The sequence below is a fragment of the Bombina bombina genome, chromosome 1 (genome assembly GCF_027579735.1).
Source record: "Bombina bombina isolate aBomBom1 chromosome 1, aBomBom1.pri, whole genome shotgun sequence".
Classification (NCBI taxonomy): Eukaryota; Metazoa; Chordata; class Amphibia; order Anura; family Bombinatoridae; genus Bombina; species Bombina bombina.
In genome coordinates, this window is record NC_069499.1 from 1,459,559,633 (window position 1) to 1,459,584,848 (window position 25,216).

Here is a 25,216-nt window from a genome sequence, read left to right on the forward strand (position 1 = left end):
GCTAAAGGGAAGAAAAAAAGAGGACTTTTGCATTTGCATACCACATAAATATGGACATAATGCGGATTGTTTAGCAAGTGTCATTTTGTTCTGGGGGAAAAGGGCATAAGTGAAACCTAAGAAAGCATAAAATATATACTCATTTGACAAAGCAAAACTATATTATTCACTGCAAAATTCATCTCAGATATGAAGCTTACAGTAAGGTACTGGAGCTGGAAAATTGCAACAGAGAAAGTCCAATCAAAAGTATTAACTGTGCCAAATGCACAGGTCCCGATAGCAAGGTCCAGATAGTCCAGGCAGCAAGCATCCAAACTTAGGCAAGGTCATAGGCAGAAAATCCAGCAACAAACAGGAACCAGGAAAGACTCTAAAGCCAGTACCTTATTGCAAGCTGTGCATATTTGTTTGTCATGTCTCCAGCACTGCCTCTGTTTGCAATACCCTGACACTCCCCTTTGTTTGGCCCAAAAGCGGGCAATCTCCTTTGCTTGGCCCAGAAGTCCAACTACCTTTTGCTAAGACCAGAAGCGGGCACTCCCTTTTGCTTAGCCCATAAGTGGGCACTCCCTTTTGCTTGGCCCAGAAGCAGGAATTTCCTTTGCTTGGCCCAGAAGCGGCCAATACAGTCCTTGGTCCTGAAGTGGGCATTACAGAACTTGGTTCTTGTCTATCTGAACTTGCACCTGAACATCAGCTATCCTGGACACTACATCAGAAGACCCTTGGACTTCTGATTTTCATCACTATTGTTGTTACTTATATATCTCACAGTTCTGAGCTTCATCTTACAGAGAGGCTTATAATAGCTGCAACAAGTGTGCAGTATATACAGATCAGAATTACATTTCAAATGTGAGTCTTCCATGTAAAGATAAACAACATGTTTGAGGTATATAACCATCAGAACCATTAAGAGTACTGTCTGTATAGTTCAGAACTATAGACTTGTTTGTAAGTCAGCAAAACAAAGTGCCTTCTGTGCACATCAGCAAAACTTGCATTATGTTGCATTTGTTGATCAGCATAAACATATGTACGTATAGGTATGCACCATAAAAAGATTCTTACATGCAGGTCAGAACTACGAAGTCTGCCACTCCTGCAGTTCATATTTATAAACTATGAAAGAGAATATAATCCAATAGTGAATTCAGGAGCTGCATGTGCAGTTCTGCATGATGACCTGTATAAGACAGCAGCTTGCAGAGCTTCATGTAAAGACCAGAACCATGTAGTATGGCACACTCATGTTAGCATTAGTAAAAATGCAGTATACGTTCTGCAGACATGCACTATAGAGTGTTCAATATATCCACATAGGAGTCACAGAGTGCCTGCACAGGTAGGAACTATAGGCAGTGGTTTATGTTCCCATCAGAGTCACAGAGTTCTTGTGCTGGCCAGCACCATGGATAGGTCTGTTACAATTAAGCTACGGCCAGATTACGAGTTTGCGGTAAGAGGGGTGCGTTGCTAACTTGCACATTATTGTCACCGCTAACTTACCTACAGTGCTAGTATTACTGGATTTTATCAACCCAGTGTTAAAAGACAAGAAGTGAGGGTAGAGCAAAATTGTGCTCCATACCACACTCCAATACCAGCGCTGCTTAAGTCAGCGGTGAGCTGGTTGTACGTGCTCGTGCACGATTTCCCCATAGACATCAATGGGGAGAGCCGGCTGAAAAAAACCCTAACACCTGCAATAAAGTAGCGTAAAGCTAAGTAACACAGCCCCATTGATTCCTATGGGGAAAGAAAATTTATGTTTACACCTAACACTCTAACATAAACCCCGAGTCTAAACACCCCCTAATCATACACTTATTAACCCCTAATCTGCCGCCCCTGACATCATACTTATTAACCCCTAAACCGCCGCACATTAGTTAAATATTATTAACCCCTAATCTGCCGCCCCTAACATCGCCGCCACTATACTAAATTTATTAACCCCTAAACCTAAGTCTAACCCTAACTTAAATATAATTAAAATAAATCTAAATAAAACCTACTATTAATAACTAAATAATTCCTATTTAAAACTAAATACTTGCCTATAAAATAAACCCTAAGATAGCTACAATATAACTAATAGTTACATTGTAGCTAGCTTATGGTTTATTTTTATTTTACAGGCAAGTTTGTATTTATTTTAACTAGGTAGTATAGTTACTAAATAGTTATTAACTGTTTAATAACTACCTAGCTAAAATAAATACAAAGTTACCTGTAAAATAAAACCTAACCTGTCTTACACTAACACCTAACCTTACACTACAATTAAATACATTACCTAAATTAAATACAATTAACTAAATTAAATACAATTACCTAAATTACAAAAAGCAAACAAACACAAAATTACACAAAATAAAAAACAAATTACAAGATATTTAAACTAATTACACCTAATCTAATAGCCCTATCAAAATAAAAAAAGCACCCCCAAAATAAAACCTAAACTAAACTACCAATAACCCTTAAAAGGGCCTTTTGTAAATTTGTATTTATTTTAGCTAGGTAGTTATTAAATAGTTAATAACTATTTACTAACTAGTCTACCTAGTTAAAATAAATACAAACTTGCCTGTAAAATAAAAATAAACCCTAAACTAGATACAATGTAACTATTAGTTATATTATAGCTAGCTTAGGGTTTATTTTACAGGTAAGTATTTAGTTTTAGATTTATTTTAATTATATTTAAGTTAGGGGGTGTTAGGATTAGTGTTAGACTTAGGTTTAGGGGTTAATAAATATAGTGTTGGGGCGGCAGATTAGGGGTTAATAAATGTAGGTAGGTGGCGGCGATGTTAGGGACAGCAGATTAGGGGTTAATAATATTTAATTAGTGTTTGCGAGGCGGGAGTGCGGCGGTTTAGGGGTTAATGTTTATTATAGTGGTGGCGATGTCCGGAGCAGCAGATTAGGGGTTAATAATTTTATTTTAGTGTTTGCGATGTGGGAGAGCCTCGGTTTAGGGATTAATAGGTAGTTTATGGGTGTTAGTGTACTTTGTAGCACTTTAGTTATGAGTTTTACACTACAAATCTGTAGCATAAAACTCATAACTACTGACTTCAGAATGCGTTACGAATCTTGCGGGATAGGCTGTACTGCTCACTTTTTGGCCTCCAAAAAAAAAGCTTGTAATACCGGCGCAATGGAAGTCCCATTGAAAAAAGACTTTACGAAAATTGCGTACGTTAATTTGCGGTACGGCCAAAAAAGTGTGCGGGACAGCTGTACCTACAAGACTTGTAATAGCAGCGGTAGTAAAAAAGCAGTGTTATGAGGCTTAACGCTGCTTTTTTACTCATAACGCAAAACTCGTAATCTAGCCGCTAATTTTAAAAATGAGTTGTTATTGTGGTCCCTTGCAGAATACACAAAATTTATCAATTAAAAGCTTGGTATCATGCTTAGAAGTACAATACAAAACATTTAGGGCTAGATTAAGAGTGAAATGCCCGGACATATTCTGCTATGTGCAGAACATTGGAATGTAAAATATTCATCTTTTTATGTCGGGTTAGCGCACATGAGAATATGCGATTGGGCTTGCTCAAGAGTAAGGTGTTTTTTCCACTCTTTTTTCTCTATAGACTTCTATGGCGGCATACATGAACGCGCACACAATATTGTAAGTTGGACATTTTGCACTTGTCAGGTTAGCGTGTGAGTGAAAACAGTTTATTTTCAACCCTACAGCGCAAAAAACGTACTTCTAAGACAATTAACGCTTGAGCGTCAGCGTTAATTTGCGCTCCACTTGTAATCTGGCCCTTAATATATTACTTAAGGAATGCAGGTTTTATTCAATAGACACATAGATCCAGATTATGATTGGAGTGCTCGTTGAGTTTTACCGCTGGTATTATGAGTTGAAAGTAAACGCAATCGCTTGAGCAGAATCACAATTTATGCTAGAATGATCACTGCATCCTCAGAGCTCTGGTTAACTGTTAAACTAAACAAAAATTAAAAAAAACCACATCAAAAATACACTACAAAGTACACTTACACTCATAATCATATAATAATATGTATATATATGTGTATATATGTATTTCTGTATTTATATGTGTACATATGTATTTCTATGTGTACTTATGAATTTCTGTATTTATATGTCTATATATGTATTTCTATGTGTATATATGTATTTCTGTATTTATATATGTATATACTGTATGTATATCTGTATTTATATGTGTACATATGTATTTCTGTATTTATATGTGTATATATGTATTTTCAGACATATGCACACATATAAACACATAAATACATATGTACACACATAAGACTTATATAAGTGCATTGGAGCCCTTTGCAGTTAAAGGGGCAGTAAACATAAAAAAATAATGTGCAGAATTATATAACATTATCTTATCGCTAACTTTATACATCAAAATATTGCTGCAATATTTTATTATAATTTACAATTTTACAGACCGCTGCTCTATGCTCTACTGAGCGGGTTGTTTTTTTTTCTAAGTGCATCTGGGCACGCTGTCTACTCACAGCCGGCCCGATCACGCCATTAAACTCAATAGAGCTCACTCCCGGTCTGGTAGCACGAGCGAGCTACATTGAGTTTAATGGCGTGATCGGGCCGGCTGTGAGTAGACAGTGTGCCCAGATGCGCTTAGAAAAAAAACAGACCCGCTCAGCAATATTTTGATGTATAAAGTTCGCACTAAGATAATTTTATATAATTCTGCACTATGTGCAGAATTATATAACATTATTTTTTAGGTTTACTGCCCCTTTAAGCAGATAAAAAATGATAAAATATATTTATGCATCATTCATATTTAATTAAAGCTTTTAACTATGTATTTGCTGTAAATATTTCAGATTCCAATGTTCTGTACATATCAGAATATGTTCTAAGTATTTCTAAATAGATATTCCTATTTATATATATATCCGTATCTATCTATACCTGTATATATATATATATATATATATATATATATATATATGTATGTATAGATATCTATTGTACCAAAAAAACATCAGTTATATGTATAAATATTTATTTATGAATAAATAGAACATATTCTGCTATGTGAAGAACATTGGAATGTGAAATATTCATATTTTCATGTCAGGTTAGCGCAAATGAGAATATGGGATCGGGTTTGAGCATGAGTAGGGTTTTTCCCCACTTTTTTCTCTCCATTGAGTTCTATAGGGGAATAAGTGAAGATGAACTCAATATTCTAAGTTTGTCTTTTTGCGATCGTCGAGTTAGCGCGAACGAAAGCAGTTTACTATCAACTCATAATATGAGTGCAACCCAACAAATGCAAAAACAGAATTTATGCTTACCTGATAAATTACTTTCTCCAACGGTGTGTCCGGTCCACGGCGTCATCCATTGCTTGTGGGATATTCTCCTCCCCTACAGGGAAAGGCAAGGAGAGCACACAGCAAGAGCTGTCCATATAGCTCCCCCTCTGGCTCCACCCCCCAGTCATTCGACCGACGGTTAGGAGAAAAAGGAGAAAACTATAGGGTGCCGTGGTGACTGTAGTGTATAAAGAAAAAGAAAAATTTTTCAAACCCGATTAAAAAACCAGGGCGGGCCGTGGACCGGACACACCGTTGGAGAAAGTAATTTATCAGGTAAGCATAAATTCTGTTTTCTCCAACATTGGTGTGTCCGGTCCACGGCGTCATCCATTACTTGTGGGAACCAATACCAAAGCTTTAGGACACGGATGAAGGGAGGGAGCAAATCAGGTTACCTAAACAGAAGGCACCACAGCTTACAAAACCTTTCTCCCAAAAACAGCCTCCGAAGAAGCAAAAATATCAAATTTGTAAATTTTGGCAAAAGTGTGCAGAGAAGACCAAGTCGCTGCCTTACATATCTGATTAACAGAAGCCTTGTTCTTGAAGGCCCATGTGGAAGCCACAGCCCTAGTGGAGTGAGCTGTGATTTGTTCAGGAGGCTGCCGTCCGGCAGTCTCATAAGCCAATCGGATAATGCTTTTCAGCCAGAAAGAAAGAGAGGTAGCAGTAGCTTTTTGTCCTCTCCTCTTACCAGAGTAAACAACAAACAAGGATGATGTTTGTCTAAAATTCTTTGTTGCTTCTAAATATAACTTTAAAGCACGGACTACATCTAAATTGTGTAACAAACGTTCCTTCTTTGAAACTGGATTCGGGCACAGAGAAGGAACAACTATTTCCTGGTTAATATTCTTGTTGGAAGAAAACCAGGCTTGGTACGCAAAATAACCTTATCTGAATGGAACACCAGATAGGGTGGATCACACTGCAAAGCAGATAATTCAGAAACTCTTCTAGCAGAAGAAATAGCAACCAAAAACAGAACTTTCCAAGATAGCAACTTGATATCTATGGAATGTAAGGGTTCAAACGGAACCCCCTGAAGAACTGAAATAACTAAATTTATACTCCAAGGAGGAGTCAAGGGTCTGTAAACAGGTTTGATTCTGACCAAAGCCTGTACAAAAGCTTGTACCTCTGGCACAGCTGCCAGTCGTTTGTATAACAAGACAGATAAAGCAGAAATCTGTCCTTTTAGAGAACTCGCTGACGATCCCTTATCCAAACCTTCTTGGAGAAAGGAGAGGATCTTAGGAATTTTAATCTTCCTCCAGGAGAATCCCTTGGATTCACACCAACAGATATATCTTTTCCATATTTTATGGTAAATCTTTCTAGACACAGGTTTTCTGGCTTGGACCAGAGTATCTATCACTGAATCTGACAACCCACGCTTGGATAAAATCAAACGTTCAATTTCCAAGCAGTCAGCTGCAGAGAAATTAGATTTGGATGTTCGAATGGACCTTGTACTAGAAGATCCTGTCTCAAAGGTAGCTTCCATGGTGGAGCCGATGACATATTCACCAGGTCTGTATACCAAGTCCTGCACGGCCACGCAGGAGCTATCAGAATCACCGAGGCCTTCTCCTGTTTGATCCTGGCTACAAGCCTGGGAAGGAGAGGGAACGGTGGAAACGCATAAGCTAGGTTGAATGACCAAGGCGCCACTAATGCATCCACTAGAGTGGCCTTGGGATCCCTGGATCTGGACCCGTAGCAAGGAACCTTGAAGTTCTGATGAAACGCCATCAGATCCATGTCTGGAATGCCCCATAATTGAGTCAACTGGGCAAACACCTCCGGGTGGAGTTCCCACTCCCCCGGATAGAAAATCTGACGACTCAGATAATCCGCCTCCCAGTTGTCTACTCCTGGGATGTGGATTGCAGATAGGTGGCAGGAGTGATCCTCCACCCATTTGATGATCTTGGATACCTCTCTCATCGCCAAGGAACTCCTTGTTCCTCCCTGATGGTTGATGTAAGCTACAGTCGTCATGTTATCTGACTGGAATCTTATGTATCTGGCCTTCGCTAGATGAGGCCAAGCCCGGAGAGCATTGAATATCGCTCTCAGTCCTAGGATGTTGATCGGGAGAAGAGACTCTTCCCGAGACCATAAACCCTGAGTTTTCAGGGAATCCCAGACCGCGCCCCAGCCTGATAGACTGGCGTCGGTCGTGACAATGACCCACTTTGGTCTGTAGAAACTCATTCCCTGAGACAGGTGATCCTGTCTACTGGAGCATGCACAGTTGTAATGGTCTTAAATGAATTCAAGCAAAAGGAACTATGTCCATTGCTGCAACCATCAACCCTACTACTTCTATGCACTGAGCTATGGAAGACTGCAGAATAGAGAGAAGAACTTGACAAGCGTTTAGAAGCTTTGACTTTCTGACTTCTGTCAGGAAGATCTTCATTTCAAAAGAATCTATTATTGTTCCCAAAAAGGGAACTCTTGTCGACAGAGACAGGGAACTCTTTTCTACGTTCTCCTTCCACCCGTGAGATCTGAGAAAGGCTAGAACAATGTCTGTATGAGCCTTTGCCTTGGAAAGAGACACCGCTTGCATTAGAATGTCGTCCAGATAAGGTGCCACTGCAATGCCCCTTGGTCCTAGAACCGCTAGAAGGGACCCGAGCACCTTTGTGAAAATTCTGGGAGCAGTGGCTAGTCCGAATGGGACAGCCACAAACTGATAATGTTTGTCCAGAAAGGCGAACCTTAGGAACTGATGATGATCTTTGTGGATAGGAATATGTAGATACGCATCCTTTAAATCCACGGTAGTCATATATTGACCCTCCTGGATTGTAGGTAAAATTGTTCGAATGGTTTCCATTTTGAACGATGGAACTCTGAGAAATTTGTTTAGAATTTTTAAATCCAGAATTGGTCTGAAAGTTCCCTCTTTTTTGGGAACTACAAACAGATTTGAGTAAAAACCCCTGAACTTGTTCCACAGTTGGAAATGGGTGTATCACTCCCATCTTTAACAGGTCTTCTACACAATGTAAGAATGCCTGTCTACTTATTTGGTTTGAAGATAAGTGAGAAATGTGGAACCTTCCCCTTGGGGGTAGTTCCTTGAATTCTAGAAGATAACCCTGAGAGACTATTTCTAGTGTCCAGGGATCCTGAACATCTCTTGCCCAGGCCTGAGCAAAGAGAGAGAGTCTGCCCCCTACTAGATCCGGTCCCGGATCGGGGGCTACCCCTTCATGCTGTCTTGGTAGCAGCAGCAGGCTTCTTGGCCTGTTTACCCTTATTCCAGCCTTGCATTGGTTTCCAAGCTGGTTTAGTCTGGGAAGCGTTACCCTCTTGTCTAGAGGCTGCCGAGTTAGAAGCCGGTCCGTTCCTGAAATTGCGAAAGGAACGAAAATTGGACTTATTCTTAGCCTTGAAAGGCCTATCCTGTGGGAGGGCATGGCCCTTTCCCCCAGTGATGTCTGAAATAATTTCTTTCAATTCTGGCCCAAAAAGGGTCTTACCTTTGAAAGGGATATTAAGCAATTTTGTCTTGGAAGATACATTGGCCGACCAAGACTTTAGCTAGAGAGCTCTGCGCGCCACAATTGCAAACCCTGAATTTTTCGCTGCTAATCTCGCTAACTGCAAAGCGGCGTCTAAAATAAAGGAATTAGCTAACTTATGTGCGTGAATTCTGTCCATGACTTCCTCATACGGAGTCTCCCTACTGAGCGACTTTTCCAGTTCCTCGAACCAGAACCACGCCGCTGTAGTGACAGGAATAATGCACGAAATAGGTTGAAGGAGGTAACCTTGCTGTACAAAAATCTTTTTAAGCAAACCCTCCAATTTTTTATCCATAGGATCTTTGAAAGCACAATTGTCCTCAATGGGAATGGTCGTGCGTTTGGCTAGTGTAGAAACCGCCCCCTCGACCTTAGGGACTGTTTGCCATATGTCCTTCCTGGGGTCGACCATAGGGAACAATTTCTTAAATATAGGAGGAGGGACAAAAGGTATGCCTGGCTTCTCCCACTCCTTATTCACTATGTCCGCCACCCGTTTAGGTATCGGAAAGGCATCAGGGTGCACCGGGACCTCTAGGAACTTGTCCATCTTGCACAAGTTTTCTGGGATGACCAGATTGTCACAATCATCCAGAGTAGATAGCACCTCCTTAAGTAATGCGCGGAGATGCTCTGATTTAAATTTAAATGTCACAACATCAGGTTCTGCCTGCTGAGAAATTCTTCCTGTATCAGAAATTTCTCCATCTGAGAAACCCTCCCTCACTGCCACTTCAGACTGGTGTGAGGGTATGACAGAAAAATTATCATCAGCGCCCTCCTGCTCTACAGTGTTTAAAACAGAGCAATCGCGCTTTCTCTGAAATGCTGGCATTTTGGATAAAATATTAGCTATGGAGTTATCCATTACTGCCGTCAATTGTTGCATAGTAACAAGCATTGGCGCGCTAGAAATACTAGGGGTCGCCTGCGCGGGCATAACTGGTATAGACACAGAAGGAGAAGATGTAGAACTATCTCTACTTCCTTCATCTGAGGAATCATCCTGGGCAACCTTACTATTTGTGACAATACTGTCCTTACTGTGTTTGGACGCTATGGCACAATTATCACATATATTTGAAGGGGGAACCACATTGGCTTCCATACATACAGAACATGATCTATCAGAAGGTACAGACATGTTAAACAGGCTTAAACTGGTTAATAAAGTACAAAAACCGTTTTAAAACAAAACCGTTACTGTCTCTTTAAATGTTAAACAGGGCACACTTTATTACTGAATATGTGAAAAACTATGAAGGAATTATCCAATCTTTACCAAATTTTCACCACAGTGTCTTAATGCATTCAAAGTATTGCACCTCAATTTTCAAGCTGTTAACCCTTAAAATGTGGAAACCGAAGCCGTTTGCAATTTTAACCCCACTACAGTCCCAGCCACAGCCTTTGTTGTGACTTCAACTATCCCAGGGGGGTAGTTCAAGCCTTCTAGGAACTTTTTCAGTGGACACCAGACCCTCTCACATGCATATGCATGCACTGTACTTAAAAGAAACTGCACAATAATGGCGCGAAAATGAGGCTCTGCCTAATACAGTGAAAGGCCCTTGCTGACTGGGAAGGTGTCTTAACTAGTGCCTGGTGATAAAAAACGTTCCCCAAATAATAAAAGTGTGAAATCCACTTCAAACTTTAAATAAAAACTTAAATAAACAATCGATTTAGCCCTTAAGAGTGTCCACCAGTTAATAGCCCATAATAAGCCCTTTATTCTTTCTAAGTCTAAGAAAATGGCTTACCGATCCCCATGAGGGAAAAATGACAGCCTTCCAGCATTACACAGTCTTGTTAGAAAATGGCTAGTCATACCTTGAGCAGAAAAGTCTGCAAACTGTTCCCCCCAACTGAAGTTCTCTTATCTCAACAGTCCTGTGTGGGAACAGCAATCGATTTTAGTTACTGCTGCTAAAATCATACTCCTCTTTTAAACAGAACTCTTCATCTCTTTCTGTTTCAGAGTAAGTAGTAAATACCAGCACTATTTTAAAATAACAAACTCTTGATAGAAGAAATAAAAAACTACAACTAACACCACAAACTCCCCACCATCCCCGTGGAGATGCTACTTGTTCAGAGCGGCAAGGAGAATGACTGGGGGGCGGAGCCAGAGGGGGAGCTATATGGACAGCTCTTGCTGTGTGCTCTCCTTGCCTTTCCCTGTAGGGGAGGAGAATATCCCACAAGTAATGGATGACGCCGTGGACCGGACACACCAATGTTGGAGAAAAGCTTACTTCTAGTGCAGTTAATGCTCAAGTGGTTGCTTTAAATAGCGCTCCATTTGTAATCTGGCCTTTAGTAATTTAATATACAAAAAATAGTACTAATTTCAATTGTATTCCTATATACACTGCTACAGAAAACAAAACGCCAAAGCTGAAAGTGAATAAGAAGAATATTGAGTAATATGTTGTGAAAATAGAATTGCATTCATTTTAGACATCTTACATCAGCTTTTTGCACCTAAATGAATGCTACAATTTAAATGTTTGTGTTTAAACTTTTGTGTTTTTGCACTCTCAGAAAGACTCATGAGTTTCATTCTTGAGGTCCCAGTGGACTTTATTACAACTAGCTGAGTGTTTTATGTGTACATCAACACCACGGAGAGTTCTCTATGTTCACAGCAGAACCACAGAGTGTATAATGTGCAGATCTACAGCTTGAAAACGTCAGTATGTCAACAATAAAGTCAGAGCAACATCAGCACCATGGAGAGTTCTATAACCAATCTGCAGCATTTCAGCACTATGGAGAGCGACTTATATGGAAGTTAGTTTTAAAGAGACAGTCATATGTATGTAGCTAACCACCACAAAGATTGCCTCACACGCAGGTCAGCACCAGTTACAGGGACTTGTGTGCAGGGTAGCCCCACTGACAATGCGTCTTGTGCGGGTCATCATCATTCCAGAGAGTGCAGTACGTGCTTACTTGATCTCATTTATCATGGCGTCCTACACACGCCCCCTCACACATTCTCATAATATTCCCAAACAGAAAAAATAAATAAATAAATAAGAAAACTATCAATTTTCCCCCCAGAAAACATCAAGGTCATTTATCAGGATAAAGCCAGCAAGAGCCACTTAAAAATGACGCAAAGTGTATCCATTTATCAAACATGCCAGTATGGAGTATAACAGTTTCACCATCAGAACATTGCTGTCTTTCAATAGATCAGTTTGTTGTGATTACTATATCTAGGTTTCTTATTGTTGCACACATTACCTAGCAATCTTGCTTTTTTGTTTTGCTCTTCCATCTCTCTATAGGTATCCTTGTGTGCCAGTATTATCAAATCTTTTATTACACCACTGCATGCTATTATACTTCTCTACATGATACTATATGGTACATTTATCTGAGTATTATACCTAAATGCATGCTATTACATCCCAGTTACTTGATTGCTAAGCTTGTTCATTATATGGTATTAAAACATGTGCTATACAAATAATGAGTTGTGTGAATGTAGTAATGAACAAAGGAGGTGCAGGGCCCAGGCTGGATTATATAAAGTAGAGGATTGTTTTTGGATTACATAGTTGTATGTGTACCAAATAGACTGCTTTAATTAATATTATGCACAGGGCATGGGCTGGAATAGATAAAGGTGTGTGCAAAGAATAAGGAATCTGCAAGATAAGGGATCAATCAGATAATAATTCAAGGAACACGGTGAAGTTGATAGGGACAAAGGCAACGTCCATGCTTCAATACACACAGACTAATGTTTAGGACAGCTGGATTAAATAGTTTTTGAACAGTACACAGTCTGGTTGAGATAGTGGTTTAGGCATAACACACGCTGCATTAGATACCCATGTGCTAAGGCTACTAGTCCCAGGAAAAAGCTTACTAGTTTACTAGTACACTATACATTTTGGAGTCACTATTTCCTAAACATTAATACAAATTTATACATGTCTTTTGTTTTGGGGTGTAATAAAATGTATGTCTTTATCCAGCATCCTTATAAATGAAAATAGATGAAGCATATCGTTGTATTTTATATTTATTTATTATTCTGCTTATTATTATACAGTTATAAAAAAAGAAACTCAAAATAAAAAATAAACACAAAAGAACCAACATAAGTTAACATATAAAGCCTAAAACGACTATGCACAGAAAGTGTTATCTCAGAGCAGATAGCCATTAATGAGATACTTTATTCTTTGCTACTGTTGAAAAGATGGTGGGAGTGGAAATGTATATGTATAACATGGAAGTCATGGTGCAGAGTTAAAGATCACTGGCACAGTGCAGCCCTTCCCCCACTACCACGTGTGCAAAGGGTCTGATCATATAAATAAATATAAAAATACTTGTAGCTGCCTTCCCCATGGAAGGAACATACACATACAGCCCTCATACAAACTTTCTGCCTTCCAGGAGGCTCTCTCTCCACTGTACAATGCATGTTAGGAATTAGAGTCCAGAACTGCAGAATCACAATACTGAGAGTGAAATAGTGAACTACAAAAATCCAGAATCCTATGTAACTCCCAGAATACTGTACTTCTTCCTATTAAACGGAATTACATTCAGAGGGATTAAAAGGGAAAAAATGGACATTTGTCTTTTTTTCTGCGGTGTGTACTCTAGGTGGGCCCTTGCGGACACCAATGACTGGACTATATGGTGGTGTGCATTTTATTTTGATGGGGATATATGTTGGTTCCTAATTAGTTATATAAGTATATATAGCATACACACACAGGATTAGAGATGTGTATAGATACAGGTATATGAAAGACACAACACAGACCAGATTAGATAAAGACATGTATACAACACAGCCTGAGCTATACAATATTGTAGATATTAGTAAAAGGCACCAACTTCAATCAGATGGAGAAATGTGTAGTATACATGTGAAAGAGGTAAATACATGACAGAGTCTGTGTTTGTAGGGTCTGTGGATAACACAAATAGGGTTTAACAGGTGTGTGCATAACAATCTGACTTGCGTGTATAACACAGATTATGGCATGACATGACATATAGACAGGCTGAACTAATGAAGATAATATGCAGGGCACTGGTTAGGTTAGTTAAAGGTCTGGGCTAGATATAGCCTGGATTAAATAACAGTGCATGCTGCACATGGAATAGAATTGTGCGCAGGACACAGGCTGAATATGAATTGAAGTACAAGGCAATGAAATTTCTGAATGATTAAAGGGACATGAAACCCACATTTTTTTATTTTGTGATTCAGATAGAGAATATCATTTTAAACCACTTTCCAATTTACTTCTATATAGAATTTGCTTTATTCTCTTGGTATTCTTTGTTAAAGAAGCAGCAATGCACTACTGAGTGCTAGCTGAATGTATTGGGAAAGCCAATAACACAAGCTATATGTGCAGCCACCAATCAGCAGCGATACCTAGGTATCCTTCCCAACCAAGGATATCAAGAGAACAAAACAATTGAGATAATATAAGTAAATTGGAAAGTTGTTTAAAATCACATGCTCTTTCTGATCCATGGAAGAAATAATGTGAGTTTTAAGTCCATTTAAACAGATGTGTGGGTAGGGCACAGGCTGTAATAAAAGTGGAATATGCAAGAGAACAAATACTAGATTAGACAGTGTTTTTGTAGGACACAGGCTTTGTTGGATAGCAATGTACACAGGGCATGGAACAGATTAGTAAAAGAAAATTCAGGAAAAGTGTTAGGCCTAGATTTAGAGTTCGGCGTTAGCCGTTAAAACCAGCGTTAGAGGCTCCTAACGCTGGTTTTAGGCTACCGCCGGTATTTGGAGTCAGTGATTAAAGGGTCTAACGCTCACTTTTCAGCCGCGACTTTTCCATACCGCAGATCCCCTTACGTCAATTGCGTATCCTATCTTTTCAATGGGATCTTCCTAACGCCGGTATTTAGAGTCGTTTCTGAAGTGAGCGTTAGAGCTCTAACGACAAAACTCCAGCCGCAGGAAAATAGCAGGAGTTAAGAGCTTTCTGGGCTAACGCTGGTTCATAAAGCTCTTAACTACTGTACCCTAAAGTACACTAACACCCATAAACTACCTTTGCACCCCTAAACCGAGGTCCCCCCACATCGCCGCAACTCGATTACATTTTTTTAACCCCTAATCTGCCGACCGCCACCTACGTTATACTTATGTACCCCTAATCTGCTGCCCCTAACACCGCCTACCCCTGTATTATATTTATTAACCCCTAACCTGCCCCCCTCAACGTCGCCGCCAGCTACTTACAATAATTAACCCCTAATCTGCCGACCGCAAAGCGCCGCCGGCGATGTTAGGGAGGGCAGATTAGGGGTTAATACTATTTATGATAGGGTTAGTGAGGCGGATTAGGGGTTAATAACTTTATTATAGTAGCGCTCAGGTCCGCTCGGCAGATTAGGGGTTAATAAGTGTAGGCAGGTGTCGGCGACGTTGAGGGGGGCAGATTAGGGGTTAATAAATATAATATAGGGGTCGGCGGTGTTAGGGGCAGCAGATTAGGGGTACATAAGGATAACGTAGGTGGCGGCGCTTTGCGGTCGGCAGATTAGGGGTTAATTATTGTAAGTAGCTGGCGGCGACGTTGTGGGGGGCAGGTTAGGGGTTAATAAATATAATATAGGGGTCGGCGGTGTTAGGGGCAGCAGATTAGGGGTACATAGGGATAATGTAAGTTGCGGCGGTTTACGGAGCGGCAGATTAGGGGTTAATAATAATATGCAGGGGTCAGCGATAGCGGGGGCGGCAGATTAGGGGTTAATAAGTGTAAGGGTAGGGGTGTTTAGACTCGGGGTACATGTTAGAGTGTTAGGTGCAGACGTAGGAAGTGTTTGCCCATAGGAAACAATGGGGCTGCGTTAGGAGCTGAACGCTGCTTTTTTGCAGGTGTTAGTTTTTTTTTCAGCTCAAACAGCCCCATTATTTCCTATGGGAGAATCGTGCACGAGCACGTTTTTGAGGCTGGCCGCGTCCGTAAGCAACTCTGGTATCGAGAGTTGCATTTGCGGTAAAAATGCTCTACGCTCCTTTTTTGGAGCCTAACGCAGCATTTTTTGGGACTCTCGATACCAGAGTTAATTTTATGGTGCGGCCAGAAAAAAGCCCGCGTAGCGTTAACAGCCCATCTACCGCCAAACTCCAAATCTAGGCCTTAGATTTTATAGTGCTGCATGGTACGTTTGCAACATTAGATGTTGATAAATACAAAACACAGTTTGAGCACTGGGATGAAATAGCTCCTGTGCATAAGAGAAGCTAGGTTAGATAGATAGGTCTGTAGTACACAGGCTGGGTGACATAGCGGTGTGGGAAAGCACATTATGATTCAATAATGGTGTGCATGAAGCAGGCTGGATTATGTAGTGGTGAGTAAGATGCAGGCAGTCTGCGTGCTTCTGTGTAGCTGGCACAGTGCTCAGACACACTCTGCCTTTGCTACTGTGAAATGACTATGCAGTGCTAGGCTCAGCACTTTTCCCCTCTGAGCTGCAGTACAAACACATAATTGAAGCTATCTGTTTGGAGAGCAGCCAAGCAGGTCGATTACAAGCGATTAGAAGAGGAGGCATGCCTGCAACCGGAGACCGATAAGGAATTCTCCCCGCACATTGTTATTCAGAGCTTCTTCCTGGCCCCAAGATAAAGGGATAGGCCATGCAGGGATTTTTTTTATGTGTGTGTGGGAGGGGGGGTCTCTGAGAAATGTAATATGCAGGAGCAGGCTTAGAATTCAAGCTTGGGCACTATACCCCTTTATGTGGAACAGTACTGACTGCACCAAATTCTCTGTTTATCTTTAACTCTTTGTATTTATGCAAATGAACTCATATTCAGGATTTATCAATAGCAGCAGAGTATAAACTGTTAACAAAGACTCCTCTACAAAACAGTCTCATACATTTCCAAAAGAATATGAAAGTATTTATTATATTCATTATATGCCTACAAATTGCTTAGAGAGTGGCTGAATGCACTAGTTGGAAGTAATTACAGGTCAACAAAGGAAGCCCCCTTACCGTAAGTGTCTGTGTCCCTGTCACAGACTGTGTGCTGACTTCATTCCCCTGAGGTTCCCCATGACTGTGTCCCGCTGTGTACAGAGTCAATGCGTGCTCTGTCACAGTAGTCTGGCCAGGGTAATCCGGTGTAGGGATCGGGTGCTGAGTGGTATAATCTGCTGGAAGTCCGTTCTGTGGGGGTGGAGGGTACTGTGCAGGGGGGTATGGTTGTGCCATTGCTTCAGGAGGGGCGGAGGTGTCCTGGTTACCCTGTAGAAAGAAATACAAAGTTTTTTTTATATATCGGGTGACATCTAAATAAATTAGTAAATAATAATAATAAAACAGGAATGAAATATTACTGAAACTATCTGGGCAAGACTCTTCAATAGTTATAGGGTGAGATGTACAGTATATAACCATCTAGATCACAACATGGATAACTACACTTCTGAACATAAATACAAAAAGGAGGTGCTTGGAATGGTTGTATATATAAGCACAACGTGTCAGTGCAATAACAAGATTTAGACTTAAAGGGATACTAAACACAGATTTTTTATTTAATGATTCAGATAAAGAGGCCTATTTATCAAAGGTCTTGCGGACCTGATCCGACAGTGCGGATCAGGTCCGCAAGACCTCACTGAATGCGGAGAGCAATACGCTCACCGTATTCAGCATTGTACCAGCAGCTCACAAGAGCTGCTGGTGCAACGCCGCCCCCTGCAGACTCGCGGCCGCCAGCAGGGGGTGTCAATCAACCCGATCGTACTCGATTGGGTTGATTTCCGCCGATTCCTGTCCGCCTCATCAGAGCAGGCGGACAGGGTTATGGAGCAGCGGTCTTTAGACCGCTGCTTCATAACTGCTGTTTCTGGTGAGTCTGAAGACTCGCCAGAAACACGGGCCCACAGCTCCGTTCGGAGCTTGATAAATGGGCCCCAGAGCATGCCATTTTAATCAACTTTCTAATATACTCCTATTATTTTTTTTCTTTGTTCTTTTGCTATCTTTATTTGAAAAGCAGGAACGTAAAGCTTAAGAGGTGGCCCATTTTTGGTTCAGAACCTGGGTAGCGCTTGCTGATTGGTGTCTAAATGTTGCCACCAATCGGCAAGCGCTATCCAGGGTGATGAACCTAAAATGGGCTGTCTCCTAAGCTTTACATTCCTGCCAAATAGCTAAAATAGAGAAATGGGTCTTTATAGGACATCACTTTCAGTATGAAGAGTGTATATGGGTGTGTACAATTGTTTAGCAAAATGTATAAGGTTTTTCCATTTTATTAGTCCAGAAAATAAAGATTCTTCTTCTTGCCTCTATATGCCCAAATATGCTGTGGCATGTTTAGGCAGATAAGCCCCTGCTTTGATCTAAGGCTGAGATTTCAGTGCTGATGTTAATTATTTTCAGAAAACTATTAAAAGGGTTTCCAAAATATATAATATTATCCAGACGTTTAAAAAGCTGACGGATTTTTATATTGCACTAGACAAATTACGGGACCAAAAGGTGGTTTTTGGCTGTCATTGAAGTTAATAAGAGCCAAAAATGATAATATGTGCTCAGTTTATATTGAGCCCATAAACCATTTTTGGCTTGTTATATGCTGTTGTTAATAAACATGCTTTCAGCGGAATCTGGTAGGCATAAAGGGTTAAAATGCCCATTAGAACTTAAAGTACAATGTGTGAAAAACATGTAAAAACACACATGGAAAAATTATATGACTCAAATAATTTATAAAAAAAAATGTACCTATAAATATAAACAAATAAATCCTAAAGTATACTAAAAATAATAAAGAACGAATATTTATATAACTAAGATATTGTTTAATCTTTTAAACTTTTAATGCCGTTATGCCGTTCTATTCTGTCATAATTACACTGGGCTTTAGAGGCGTTATGACGGAATAGAACGTCATAGCCAACGGCTGTCCTGATGCCTTTTGTGCTTCCAGGATTTGATCGCGGTCTGGAGGGCTTTCCAAGGGTTGTAGGTACGCCCCCCAGATGCGATCCAATAATTGAAATCTTGTGGTTTCAATTTGTCTACATCGGAACACTTGTTCCGATGTAAACACTTTAACCCTGTCGCGAAAGGGTTAAAACCCCAGAGAAAATATGTTTATAAACAGACATACTTAAAATGGCACAGTAAGGAGACCTAGGCATAACTAACAGAGCCCTTCTGCTCCAGGAGGCTCTGTGTGAATCTATTTATAGTCACAAAAACTGCCCTGTTAGCAAAAAAATATGAATATTAACCCCTCAAGGACAAGACAATTTTTCAATTTCTTACCCTTAAGGAGCAGGGCTATTTTTACATTTCTGCAGTGTTTGTGTTTAGCTGTAATTTTCCTCTTACTCATTTACTGTACCCACACATATTATATACAGTTTTTATCACCATTAAATGGACTTTCTAAAGAGACCATTATTTTCATCATATCTTATAATTTACTATAATTTATTTAAAAAAAAATATGATGAATAAAATGGAAAAAAACACACTTTTTCTAACTTTGACACCCAAAATCTGTTACACATCTACAACCACCAAAAAACACCCATGCTAAATGGTTTCTACATTTTGTCCTGAGTTTAGAAATACCCAATGTTTACATGTTCTTTGCTTTATTTTGCAAGTTATAGGGCAATAAATACAAGTAGCACTTTGCTATTTCCAAATCACTTTTTTTCCTCAAAATTTTCATGTTACATTTTAACACTATCCCTGAATAACACTTTACATGTGTATATTTTTTTTAGTAGACAACCCAAAGTATTGATCTAGGCCCATTTCGGTATATTTTATGCCACCATTTCCCTGCCAAATGCAATCAAATAAAAAACTTTTTGACAAATTTTTCTCACTGAAATTATTTACAAACAGCTTGTGTAATTATTTCACAAATGGTTGTAAATGCATCTCTGGGATCCCGTTTGTTCAGAAATAGCAGACATATATGGCTTTGGCATTACTTTTTGGTAATTAGAAGGCCGATAAATAACGCTGCGCACCACTCTTGTATTATGCACAGCAGTGAAGGGGATCATTTTAGCTTTAGTGTAGTGTAATAGACAACCCAAAGTATTGATCTAGGCCCATTTTGGTATATTTTATGCCACCACTTCACCGTCAAATGCGATCAAATAAAAAAAATCATTTACTTTTTTCACTAACTTTAGGTTTCTCACTGAAATTATTTACAAACACCTAGTGCAATTATGGCACACATTGTAAATGCTTCTCTGGGATCCCCTTTGTTCAGAAATAGCAGACATATATGACTTTGGCATTGCTTTTTGGTAATTAGGTCACTAAATGCCGCTGCGCACCACACGTGTATTATGCCCAGAAAGTGTTGGAAATGGCGGTGCTGTGTCACCTCCAGGGAACCAAGCTGCCCACGTACTCTGAGTCAACCTTGTTGCTTTCAACTCCAAAATAAAATAGCTCACAATAGTGTAGCACAGGGCTCGACAAACCCAGGAGCCAGGGAGAAACAGGCTCCTAGAATTTTACCCCTGGCTTCTAAAATTTGGGTTATTCTTCATATTTCTGCTTCTTAAATAAAGATAGCAAGAGAACGATGAAAATGTAATAATAGGCAAAAATTAGAAAGTTGCTTAAAATTGCATGCTCTGTCCGAATCAAGAAAGAAAAACATGTGGGTTTAGTGTCCCTTTAAGTTATAGTGTTGTAAATTAACTTTATACATAAAAGCCAAGAAAGCAGGATTTTCTTTTTATTATTAAAGGGACATGAAACCCAAAGTTTTTTTTCCATGATTCAGATAGACAATGTGACTTTAAACAGCTTACTAATTTAATTATATTATCACATTTTTCTTCGTTCTCTTGGCAATTTTTGTTGAAAAACAGGGATTTAAGCTCAGGAGTGTGCATGTGCCTGGAACACTATATTGCAGCAGTTTTGTAAGAATGTTATCCATTTGCTCGAGCACTAGATGGCAGCACTATTTCCTGCCTTGTAGCGCTCCAGACACCTACCTAGGTATCTCTTCAACAGAGAATATCATGGGAACGAAGCAAATTTGAAAACAAACGTAAATTGGAAACTTCTTTAAAATTATATGCTTTGTATGCAACACAAAATATTTTATTCCCCTTTAAACTGCTAACTATTTTTTTTAACTATATGATTTTATAAGGAGAGGAAATTGTCATCAGGTAAAGAAAGAGTACATATAAACAGGTACAGTATGGAGGGGAATATAAACAGGTACAATACAGAGAGGAAATACAAACCGGTATAGTACGGAGAGGAAATATAAACAGGTACAGTAATGAGAGGAAATATAAACAGGTACAGTAATGAGAGGAGATATAAACAGGTACAGTAAGGAGAGGAAATATAAACAGGTAGAGTAAGGAGAGGAAATACAAACCGGTATAGTAATGAGAGGAAATATAAACAGGTACAGTAATGAGAGGAGATATAAACAGGTACAGTAAGGAGAGGAAATATAAACAGGTACAGTAAGGAGAGGAAATACAAACCGGTATAGTAATGAGAGGAAATATATACAGGTACAGTAATGAGAGGAAATATAAACAGGTACAGTAATGAGAGGAGATATAAACAGGTACAGTAAGGAGAGGAAATATAAACAGGTACAGTAAGGAGAGGAAATACAAACAGGTACAGCAAGAAGAGGAAATATAAACAGGTACAGTAATGAGAGGAAATACAAACCGGTTCAGTAAGGAGAGGAAATACAAACCGGTATAGTAATGAGAGGAAATATAAACAGGTACAGTAAGGAGAGGAAATATAAACAGGTACAGTAATGAGAGGGGATATAAACAGGTACAGTAATGAGAGGAGATATAAACAGGTACAGTAATGAGAGGAGATATAAACAGGTACAGTAATGAGAGGAAATATAAACAGGTACAGCAAGAAGAGGAAATATAAACAGGACAATAATGAGAGGAAATATAAACAGGTACAGTAATGAGAGGAAATATAAACAGGTACAGTAATGAGAGAATATATAAACAGGTACAGTAATGAGAGGAAATATAAACAGGTACAGTAATGAGAGGGAATATAAACAGGTACAGTAATGAGAGGAAATATAAACAGGTACAGCAAGAAGAGGAAATATAAACAGGTACAGTAATGAGAGGAAATATAAACAGGTACAGTAAGAAGAGGAAATATAAACAGGTACAGTAATGAGAGGAAATATAAACAGGTACAGCAAGAAGAGGAAATATAAACAGGTACAGTAATGAGAGGAAATATAAACAGATACAGTAATGAAAGGATATATAAACAGGTACAGTAATGGGAAGAAATATAAACAGGTACAGTAATGAGAGGAAATATATACAGGTATAGTAATGAGAGGATATATAAACAGGTACAGTAAGAATAGGACATATAAACAGGAACAGTAATGAGAGGAAATATAAACAGGTACAGTAAGTAGAGGGAATATAAATAGGTACAATAATGAGAGAATATATAAACAGGTACAGAAAGAAGAGGAAATATAAACAGGTACAGTAAGAAGAGGAAATATAAACAGGTACAGTAATGAGAGGATATATAAACAGGTACAGTATTGAGAGGACATATAAACAGGTACAGTACAGAGAGGATATATAAACAAATACAGTAATGAGAGGAAATATAAACAGGTACAGTAATAAGAGGAAAAACAGGTACAGTAAGAATAGGACATATAAACAGGAACAGTAATGAGAGGAACTATAAACAGGTTTAGTAATGAGAGGAAATATAAACAGGTACAGTAAGGAGAGGAAATATAAACAGGTACAGTAATGAGAGGAAATATAAACAGGTACAGTAAGAATAGGACATATAAACAGGAACAGTAATGAGAGGAAATATAAACAGTTTAGTAACGAGAGGAAATATAAACAGGTACAGTAAGGAGAGGAAATATAAACAGGTACAGTAATGAGAGGAAATATAAAAAGGTACAGTAATGAGAGGAAATATAAACAGGTATAGTAATGAGAGGTAATATAAACAGGTACAGTAAGGTGAGGAAATATAAACAGGTACAGTAATGAGATGAGATATAAACAGGTACAGTAATGAGAGATAATATAAACAGGTACAGTAAAAAGATGAAATAAACAGGTACAGTAATGAGAGGATATATAAGCAAGTACAGTAAGAACAGGAAATATAAGTACACTAAGTATTATCTAAGTAAGAACACTAATGTAAGACCCAGTTAAAAAGACATGGTAAGGTAAAGAGTTTCTGGCACAGGTATTGTGAGACAAGGAGTAACTAATTAGCTGCATGAAGACAAGACATAGCCATTCAGGAGAGATGTATTGAAACAAGGCATTGAGGAGATATTAGAATGACATTCATGAAATAAATTGAATAGGAATACAACAAAGAAATACATCTGAATAAAATAAACACTGCATTTGCAGGATACACAGTAGCTCAGAACAAATGTGCCCTGACAAAGGAAATATATGTATTTATAAATTCATGTACTAACAAACCTTGTATGAGAATGGTCTGTGAGGAGGTAAATTAATAGATCTGAATTTTTCAGACAGGGCATGTCATTTTAAATAACTTTTCAATTTACTTTTATCATCAAGTTTGCTTTGTTCTCTTGGTATTCTTTGTTAAAAACTAAACCTAGATAAGCTCATATGCTAATGTCTAAGCCCTTGAAGACTCACGCATTGTGCTCATGACTGTGGAGTTACTTATGAAAGGGCACTGATTGGCTAAAATGCAAGTCTGTCAAAAGTACTGAAATAAGGGGGCAGTCTGCAGAGGTTTAAATACAAGGTAATTACAGAGGTAAAAAGTGTATTACTATAACCGTCTTGGTTATGCAAAACTGGTAAATGGGTAATAAAGGGATTATCTATCTTTTTAAACAATAAAAATTATGGAGTAGACTGTCCCTTTAAGCAGAGGTGCTGCTAAACATATATACAATTAAAATAATTGCATATCAGACCAAGAATCTGATATTAAAGCAAATCTAGATCTAGGGTATATCTAAGAGTGTTTGCTGTGCAGAAATGTTTCCAAACAGATATACAATGAATTGTTTGAGTTGAAAAGAAGTATACTGGAAAGATGGATCTGCATGTATAAAGAGGAATATTTGTACAAATGTTATGTGAGTATATTAAGAGGTGTGTGGTTATCAGATGCACTCTGATGCTTGGCAGCTTATGAAAAATGATCTACTTGCATCACCCAACCAATCTCGTTAATCAGGTTGGATCATTAACCAGAAAGGAATTACATCATCAAGAATTAAATAAACAATGGTAGTCAATTGATATAATATCCACAACCATCAACTGAAAAACATCATAGGGAGAGACTAGATTACTGGAAGAGCCAAATATTAGAATAAATCATATGCATACCAAGCTGCCTTTACATAAAGAGAGACGTGTACACTAGCAGCACAGCCCTAAGCATGCAGCACATTTAATCTTATCTCCGCCTCACAAGATGAGTTTATATTAATGCCATGCTGTGTTACTTTGTTACTGTTACACTTACAGAATGCCAGCAGGAAAAAAAGAGGTTCTTTGAACTCTTTATAACACTCCAGCACTCAAGTATTTAATAGCAACAGTAAGAAATAAATATCAGTGATGATTATCTGTGTAACATCTATATCAAGATATAGCAGAGCTGGATTTGCTGCAATATCTGTATCTTTGAGTCCCTTGAAGCCTATATGCAGGTGTCACACAGCTGCAGAGCCAAATGGGAGGCAAATCATGTGATCCGAGAGTCACTGGCCTCCTGGGACGCTAATAAATGGCCCACATGAATCAAAGCGATACCTTTAAGAGGCTTAATACAATTAGCCTGAAGTAATGAAGCACTGCGCCTTTAGTAAGCAGAAATGGCAATCCCTTAACGAATTCCAGCACTTTCTAATTAACATCAGGGAGATGTCAGGTAAATGGTTAATTAGATACCAGCAAAACACTTTTCTCTTTTTCTGCAGTCATTTGAATAGTAGAGCAAGGAGGGTGTAGGTTTGATTTTAATCAAGCTGGGCTATAGGTAACAGTATTACCAAGAGGCACCTACTCTGTTCTGTGCAATAGTTGAACCATTTACTTCATTTGTTAAGAGATGGGAATTAGAGAAGGGAAACAGTTGTCTTTTGCAGTTTAAATAGCTACTTATGCCCAGCTACTGGAGGGAACCACTTGCTCCTACAGGGAAACTAGTCGCTCCCTTTGCTCCAACAGGAAAACAAATCCCTT

At 38.9% G+C, this 25,216-nt stretch overlaps 1 protein-coding gene across 2 annotated transcripts in view; it reads right to left on the bottom strand.

Moving 5' to 3' along the window:
* The window catches only part of RBFOX3 (RNA binding fox-1 homolog 3), a 165,007-nt gene that overhangs the window by 108,771 nt on the left and 31,020 nt on the right, over positions 1–25,216 (bottom strand). For both annotated transcript variants that reach the window (XM_053706376.1, XM_053706368.1), the window contains exon 2: positions 16,947–17,198. In XM_053706376.1, coding sequence (XP_053562351.1) covers positions 16,947–17,198 — 252 coding nt within the window. The remainder of the gene's footprint in view (positions 1–16,946; positions 17,199–25,216) is intronic.